This window comes from Parasteatoda tepidariorum, chromosome 7, assembly GCF_043381705.1.
Source record: "Parasteatoda tepidariorum isolate YZ-2023 chromosome 7, CAS_Ptep_4.0, whole genome shotgun sequence".
NCBI lineage: Eukaryota > Metazoa > Arthropoda > Arachnida > Araneae > Theridiidae > Parasteatoda > Parasteatoda tepidariorum.
This window is the reverse complement of record NC_092210.1, coordinates 47,715,475-47,724,704: the sequence shown is the minus strand read 5'-3', so window position 1 is coordinate 47,724,704 and position 9,230 is coordinate 47,715,475. Positions and strand designations below refer to the sequence as shown.

Sequence of the window (9,230 nt, the reverse complement as noted above, 5' to 3'; positions counted from 1 at the left end):
CATAGGTGCGTTTCCATATTTAAGTATATATATATATATATATATATATATATATTTAATTTTAACTCCAACCTCCAACTCTATCAAGAATAGTTCAAAATAATGGTTGCCATAGTGACAAAACCTGATGCAGTCCTTAATATTTAAAAGTAAACAATTTAAAATGTAAGTATGCCGTAAATAAGCTTTATAGATCTTTATTTAACCGCAAAGTATTAATGTATTATTGACTATTTTCGACAGTAATTTTTTAAAAGTCACACATGTCCTCTTCAAATATGAATGTTTAATTTGTTATTGTATATCTGTGAAAGCGAATATTTATGATCTTTCCAACAATTGTTGACGAGGAAATAATTTGCTAACACTTCATTTTTTGGAAGCAGTGGTTCATAAGTTTTAACCCTCTATTACCGACCCTCTTTTAGCGAAACCCCGAGAAGAAATTTAGTTAAATTTAGAAAATTAATTAATAGAAATTTCTTTAGCAAATGCAAAAAAAATATTAATCAACTAAAGACTAGTATTCGATTTATTTTTAAATATTTAAAAATTTAATACTTCATTATTTATTTTAAAACTATTTTATGAATAAATGAGAAGTGAACTTTTTCATTGTGTAGTTTTTTAACAATACTAATCTTAAAATTGTGTTTTATGTCAGACAGTTGAATTTACGAGTCTAATGGGGCATCCAATCTAGTTCATAATTTGGTTTTATTGTATACATGAACTGAAGTGTTTTTCTCATTTAAATAAAAATGAAACAGAACAAAAATGAACGTGGATAATAGTTATCTTATCAGTATTTAATAACTAATGAAAAATTAACTGGATAAAAATTTTATTATAGTGTTTCGTAACTGATAATGTTGTCTTAACTCTCGGAACCCCCGTGACCTCTTCGTGGAACCCAAGGGTTCAAGGAACATCATTTAAAAACCACTACTATAAAGTACCGTCAGTAAATAAAGGGGAAAACATAACATTTTAATTTTATTTCGACATATTTCTTTAAAAAGGCCACCAAGACACGAAAATGTTATAAATTTATTTGCATATGAAAGTTTCGAAAAATATGAGAAATTCTGAGGATTCACTAAAAGTACTAATATGTACCGTGCTATGTAACGGAATATTTATCCGAAGCTAAATTGTAATTTCTGCCTTTGTAAAGAGGTTCACACATTAAACATATTTTAAACTCTCTAAGAAAACAAATTAATGTTTGTAAATCAGTCAATTATTTATTATAAAAATTCAGTCATCGTATAAATAGAAACTAACTTCCCCAAGTATGGTCCATTTTGATATGCGAATTTTGATATGCAAATTTTGACTCCTTAAAGGAATTAATAGTAATGTGTTATTATTTTAATATATTGTTAAACAATATAATTTTCATGCCCTGCTACTCTCATACTCTCAAGAACATATTTTTCCTAACGGTAGCGAAAGTTATGTGTAAATATTTTACTATATTGTAATTTAAAGAGCTTTCCCAACCTTTACATATAAATAATATAATATAATGCATACATAAAATTTTAAATAGCCAGATGACAATGCCTTTAACGAATTCTATTTCTTTTAAAATAATCTTTAAAATAATAATAAAATGTTGGAAAAAAAATCTGGAAAAATATTTTGTTCAAATCTCAAATGTTGGTGGGTTTGTATTTAACTTTGTTTTCGTAAAAGCTGTGGTAAATACTTTTTTTAGGATGCTTTTTAGATCTTTATAAGTTTGGATTTTATTTTTAATAAACTGATATTTCATTTAACATTTAATATGAAATTTATTGCTGTTTATTTTCATTCTACTATAAGTACGTAAGCACTCTCCTTGAAGATAAAGAAACTTATCTACTTAAAATAGATATGATAGAAGCTTAAAATTACAAATGAGCACAATACGCATGAAGATAAAAAGTATAGAAAATTAATGATAATAAGCCCGTATCTGCTTTATTGATATCTAATAAAAGGTAAATAACTTTTAGAATTAATGTAAATGAAAAATTCTAGGAGTAACATTTTGAAATTTCCCAAATGTTTGAAACTATTTTATCTTATAAGGCAACACCTGTCAATTCTTAGAAAATTGATAGATAGTTGCTCAATATAAAAATATACAAATATTAACTGACCCTCACAGTCAACTGTCTTATGGTATCAAACACAAATAATTTATTCATTATGTTTAAATTTTTAATTTGTGTTCTTGTTGTTTCTTTTTCATACGGTTTAGAGGCCGATTTTGCACGCCGATTACACATTGATGAGTTACAGTATGAAAATACCTTAAAGAAATTTGTCAGTTCTGGAAAAGCACCCGAAAATGCTGGTAAGTGCATTTTGAGAAATTTTATATACTTAAGTCAATATAATTGATATTAAACTAAACTGCTTTTTTAAATATTAAAAACCTTTTCTCTAGTTTATCTTAAAATAAATTTAAGCTTGAGAAACTAATGCTTAACCTGCGAATCTATTCGAATCATTAGCAACCCTTCCTTAATTTATCTTAAAATATATGAGAAATCGAGGAACTAATGTGTAACCCGAGAATATATCCGAGGCATTAACAACCCTTCCTCAATTTATCTTAAAATAAAGGAAAACTTGAAGAAATATAGGTTACTCTTTGAATGTAACTGAGTGATTAACAACACGATCTTAATATATCTTAAAATATATGGGAAATCGAGGAACTAATGTGTAACCCGAGAATATATCCGAGGCATTAACAACCCTTCCTCAATTTATGTTAAAATAAAGGAAAACTTGAAAAAGAATAGTTTAACCAGTAATTGCATCCGATGCATTAACAACCCTTCTGTGATTTGTTTTAAAATAAATGGAAACTTGAAGAAACATAGGTTACTCTTTGAATGCATCCGAGCCATTAACAACACTACCTTAATTTATCTTAAAATAAATGGGAACTTGAAGATCTTTAAGTTAATCTGCGAATATATCCAAGTTTAAACCAGCCCTTTCCAAGTAATGCTAATAAATGCGTGTGCGAGATGTTAAATGTTAACCCGATGACGTATCCAAGAATAACGTGGGCAAAAAAATATTTGAGACAAAAAAAAAACATATGGCTTCATCGCATCGAATCATAAATTGAAATGTATTAATTACTTCTCCATGCTACTTCCTACGTAATAGAGTGGTGGAAACACTTAATATTCACTCGAGTGATTTTTATTTTATAAAAAAAAAACCCTCGTTAGGAATATGTTATTTATTTACAAAATTTGTAGCTTGTAGGGAGAAGCCGATTGCAATCATGAAATCAGGATCCGTTAAAAAATATCTTGCAACCAGAATAAAAACATCTTCAGAGTTATTCTTTGTTTTTTGAAAAACGGGTAAAATATTGAGAATTTAATTGAATTAATTCCAAGAGCAGCAGGTGCCGGTGGATATGACCACGTAGTAACAAGAGGATATGGTGCTGGCTCAGCAACTCGTATGCTGAGCTTTTCGAAAAGAAAGAAAAAAATTTCTTGCTGCTTTTTAGTTTGTATTATATAGTTTATGTTTTTAATCGCTTTCTTCATTTGTTCGCCGGTTCTTGTTCATTTAGACGGAAGCAGTTATGAGTTACTTCTGAAATTTAGCTTAGATTTCTGTTTTTGGCGTATTGAATGATCTGTTTCAGTTAAATATTATCATCTGGAGTAATAGAAGTTGTGCTTTATTTACGTCGCACTATAGACTAGAAAATTAAAACGGGTTGGCAATTTATTTTGTGCCAACAAACAAAGGTGTTCAGGAAACATAAAGCTAATAAAAATGTTTGATCTTTAGAATTCACTTTATTTTTTTAAAAAAAAACACCATTTCTAACTTTAGAAAGTCAGTTTTGTTAAAGGGTGGTAGTTAAAAGACTGATTCTGGGAAAAAATTAATATTGCGACTAATATTATAACTAATATTATAGAATTTTATTTAAAAAGCTGAAAAATATTGCTCTTTAAAAGAAGAAATTGGGCAATATAATGAAAAGCAGCCTTTCTAATTGCTCAGTAAATCTTTCTATTGTTTGAAACATCATGCTGTTTAAGTTTTAAAAAAATTAGCTGCTTTTTCGTATTGCACTAGTAGAAATTAAGAAAAAAATCTTGTAAAAAAAAGAAAAATCACCGTTATAACATTTCCGCGGATACAATCAAACTATATTTTATAACTTTATTTTACATGAACAGTGAAGTACAGTAGGTGATAAATTTTTAAGTTTTTAATAAAGATTTACCCTCAATTATTACTTATATATGTTTTCCTTTTCCAGTATTAAACTTCTTTTTACTTATTTTTAATTTTATTTTTACCTGCGGATGTTTAAACATCCCATAATCCTAATGAAATGCTTTAAATTTCGGGCATTGCATACAAAATATATTTTGATGACATGCTGATATTTTTTCACATAAATACAGGTTTTTTTTTTAAACAAAATTCTTTCTTTCAAAATTGGTAGATTCATACTTATATTTTTTGTAAAAAATATGTAATATTTCTCACAACTGTACCAATTTAAATTTTTTGTATTTTTATCCCGTTGTGCAAATTTTTGCACAATTTAGTTTGTAAAAGACAAAAAAGGAAAATTTTGTAAGAGACAATATGAAAATTTGATATTTTATGACATTTTTCTTTACTTCAAGTGTAAATGAAATATCGATAATACAGATAACAATGACTGTATTATCTGTATTAGTAAAGATCAAGACTAATAAAATCACTAAATTTGCAAACAATAAGTGAAAACCAATTTTTAGTAACGACAGTCATTCTATTTAATGAACTTTTTAACCATATAAATAGGCAATTAAATAGTGTGTTAAAAATTATTTTGTTATTTTCTTATACAAAGAAAGCATATTGTTACTACACTGAGAAAAAGGGTTTCTCTAATTTTATTTTTAAAAAAATGTGTCAAAATAGCTCCAAAAATATCATCAAATTGGACACAGTTTAATATAAGGAAGAGTTTTCCTAATTGCTTTATCAATAAATAAATATTAGAATGAAAATGAATTATGAAAGCTGTTGAACTTTCCCTCTCATAAATAAATACATAATGGATGCTTGAAATAAGGTTTAATATTTATTGTTACAATGTAAAACATTTTAAAAATATTGAATGTTCCATGTGGTTTTTTTTCCAGATCCATGTAAACCTAATCCTTGCAAAAATAAAGCAAAGTGTGCAGTCATTAATAATGATGTGCATTGTGAATGTGATTATCGACATAAGGGAAAATTCTGCGAAATAGGTAAATACATGAGCTGCTTGTTAATTAAATTAATATTGTTTTAACTGAAAAATTTATTTATCTCAACTTTTATATGTTTACAATGTATTGAAAAATGTTCTTATAATTTATATACGAGCCCCCAGGGATTACCATCTCTTCCCTGAATTAATTGGGAGGGACGTATTTCCCTATTTCACAACCAACGATGAGCTGAAAGAAGGGGGTTTTAAGTTATCTTCGCAGAGCGGCGGCGGAGTTCTACGACTCAGGCATAAAGAAGATGGTACACCGCATGTAAAAATGCATTGATCTAAACGACGATTATGTTGAAAACTAGAGGGCAGTCAGCTTTCCAAACATGTATTATTCAATGCCAATATATATGTTTTCCATTGTGAAAATTCGTTGAGAACTTTATTTTATGGACAAGCCTCGTATTTGACACATCCACTACAGATTAATCTGTAGAGTAAATACAGTGAAACCTCCAGGAAAGACCACCTCCATCTAGCGACCTCCCTTTTTTTTCTTTACCATCATTTTTGAGAGGAACGGAATTTTATCCATAGACATTGTAATAAAAAAACCCTTAGAAGAGACATTTAAAATCTCTCTCAGCGACCTGGAAAACGTCTGCACCAAATGCGCAAAAGGTCAATTAAGGAAAAGTAAGTTAATTAGCTATTTCTACGTGTTTCACTGATATATCAAAGCTTAACCCCATCCCGCCACCGTCAGGGGTCATCCGGAGAATACTGTAGACTCTAAGAGCAAGCACGTGACCTCTGAGCAAAAGAAAAAGAGGATTCAAAAAGGTAGGCTTGGTGGCAATCCATGGCAACACCAGAAGGCCTCAAAGAATTTAATGAAATCTTAAAATTAGCAACGGTAGTTACTAAGAAAATAGAATATAGGAGTTTGAGTGTTCAAACAAAGTGGTCAAGGCATCAAAAAAAAACTTTGAAAAGAGATAACAAACATATTGTGATGATGAAAAGTACCAGAATTTGTCCAAAATCCATGAAAACAAATACAATTTCAAAAAGATGAGTTAAAAATATATAGTTTCACATGATATATAGCAAAACATTCCGAACAGTTATAATATACCTATGGAAATAATACTTGTGAACAGTTTGATTAAAACAAAAGTAATAACTACTACAGCTTAAAAAGATGTTTCTTTTCCCTTTAACTATTAATGGCCTTTTCATCAAGCAATTACCTATTTAAGAGTGAAAAAGAACTCTATCTAGGCCTAGTCTAATATATTAAAGAGTTTAAGTACCTTTTTTTTAATAAAAAAAATACATGCAGAAAAATTTACTTCTCGTCGTCCTATGAATATGTTTTGGAGGATCGTAAAGAAGTTTAATTCTCATTGTTATAACATAAAACATTTTAAAAGTAATGAATGCTTTTCTTTTTTTTTTGCAGATACATGTGGAGATATTTCTTGTTATAATGGTGGAAAGTGTTTAGTGACTCCAAATAGTGCAATGTGCAGGTGTAATTATCCATATAGGGGAGAATTCTGTGAAATAGGTAAATATATATGAACCTCGTGTTAGCTAAGTTAATATGATTTTAACTGAATACCAGAATTCCTTCTGAAATTATAGATTTAAAACCGTGATGATATAAAAAAGATTCGATAGTTTATATACTTCTTGTGACCACCACTACATGTTAATCTATGACTAAGAGAGGAGGCCATCACTTTGGTAAAACGGTAAAATTGTATCTTAAGAAAGAAAATTCCAATTAAAAAAACTTATAATTTATCTATCAAGAAACAATACAAGGGAGCTGTTTGATGTATAAATTTAAAAATATAATTACATTTTTTTTAATTTATTCATTTGATGAATTAAATATTTATATGTTAAAATTCAAAAAAGAAGAAATAAACATTTTTGTTCACAATCCAAAAAATATTAAAACTCTGGAATTATCTTTTACGCGTATTATATTTTAATTATATGAAACATAATTTTTACATTTTAAATCTTAAATGCCTTAATCCTTTTAATTAAATATAGTATATAACTAATATAGTAAGCAGATGGATATACCATATAGTACCATTGACAATTTAAAAAAGTGACATTTAAAAATAACAGAATGCAATTTTTAATTCAAATTACAAGATGTAATATTAAGGGAGAGAGAGGAGAATATTTCTTTTTGTTCCCTGTATTGATGCCATACCATAGACAGTAGTAACAAGTTTAAACAATTTGGACGGATTTAAACAAATTAGGTAAGACTTTTATAATTTACTTTACTGAAAACAATAAAGAGAGACAGTTTACTCTAAAATTATGATATTCCTTATCACTACATTGATTTACAAACAATAGCATAAAAGAATATTGAAAAAATTATTTTGACGAAGCAAAGTCTATTACAATTAAGAGCTTAAGTAATTTCTTTTCAAAGGAAAAAATATCATAAATCAAGTTTTACTTATTTCCGTCTCATGAATAAATGTTTTATGATTTCTTTTGAATGAGGTTGCATTTTCATTCGTATTAATTAGTATGCTGCTATTTCTTCAGATCCATGTGCAAATACTAATTGTCAACATGGCGGAACATGCGTACCCGGAGACAGGGGTAATTCATGTTTATGCAAATACCCATACAAAGGAAAGTTTTGTGAAATAGGTAAATATATTTAAACCTCCTGTTGAATAAATTGTTTAAATTTTAACGGAATATTAAAATCTAACCACTATCCGTTAATTTGTTGAAAATACATTTTTGTAAATAAAAAAAAACTCTTTGACCTAAAAAAGGTAAAATTGCATCTTAAGAACGAAAATTCCAATTAAATTAAAATCTTATAATTTAACTATCAAGAAACAATACAAAGGAGCAGATTGATGTATAAATTTAAAAATATATTTAATTTTTTTTAATGTATTCATATGATGAATTAAATATTTATATGTTAAAATTCAAAAAAGAAGAAATGATTATTTTTCTTCGCAATCCAAAAAATAGTAAAACTCTTGAATTCTTTTTTACGCATATTACATTTTAATTAAATGAAACATTTTTTTCATATTTTAAATCTTAAATGCCTTAATCCTTTTAACTAAATATAGTATTTAGACTAAATATAGTATGCGGGATGGAAAAAAATTGTTTTACTGTTGAATTCATAATTTACAAAACGCAAATCTATAAGTTATTTACAACATTAAATTTAAATAATATATATTTCTTCTCATGAAATAAATTTGTAAAAATTATTATGACAAAAAATTTTACCAATAACAATATGAAAAAGTGACATTTAAAAATAGCAAAATGCTATTTTTAATTTTAATTAAAAGATGTAATATTAAGGGAAGGGGAGGAGAATATTTCTTTTTGTTCCCTCCATTGATGCTATACCATAGTCAGTAGTAACAAGCTTCAACAATTTGGACGGATTTAAACAAACTAGGTAAAAATGCATTTATTTAAATATTTAGGAAATAATTTACAGTTATTGTATTCTATTTTATAAACAGCGTTGAACAGCAAACCCATTTTTGCGTTTAAGACTACTAATATTCCTCTCCGTTTCTTTGTACTTTTGAATTAAATCAAGAAGAAAATTGTACACCTGGATCAAGTATTGGTAGAAACCTGCTTTCTTGAAGGATTTTTTGATAGAACTAACCAGCCTTTGCGTTAATTGGATAAGAAAAAGACGAAAACCTGCCACGGTTAGCCTGAGGGCAAGGAGATACTAGCCCATGATCCGTCTACCACTTAGGATATTTCACGTCAGCGTTTATTGTTGAAGCGAACCGGGAGCGAAATTCGTATCGACCTGTGATTGCTGGGATTCGTATCTGGTTCACCTCAAGGCCTATTCCATGAGATGGCTCATACCTACAGTCATTGTAGCTTTTCATGATATATATATATATATATATATATATATATATATATACGTTAA

At 27.9% G+C, this 9,230-nt stretch overlaps 1 protein-coding gene across 1 annotated transcript in view; it reads left to right on the top strand.

The window, feature by feature from the left end:
- Positions 1–2,164: 2,164 nt before the first annotated feature.
- The window catches only part of LOC107451581 (delta-like protein C), a gene marked incomplete at its 5' end in the record, with an annotated part of 14,033 nt that continues 6,967 nt past the window's right edge, over positions 2,165–9,230 (top strand). Inside the window, 4 exon segments of the mRNA XM_016067733.4 lie at positions 2,165–2,347; positions 5,184–5,291; positions 6,711–6,818; positions 7,835–7,942. Of these exon segments, the coding sequence (XP_015923219.2) occupies positions 2,170–2,347; positions 5,184–5,291; positions 6,711–6,818; positions 7,835–7,942 (502 nt within the window).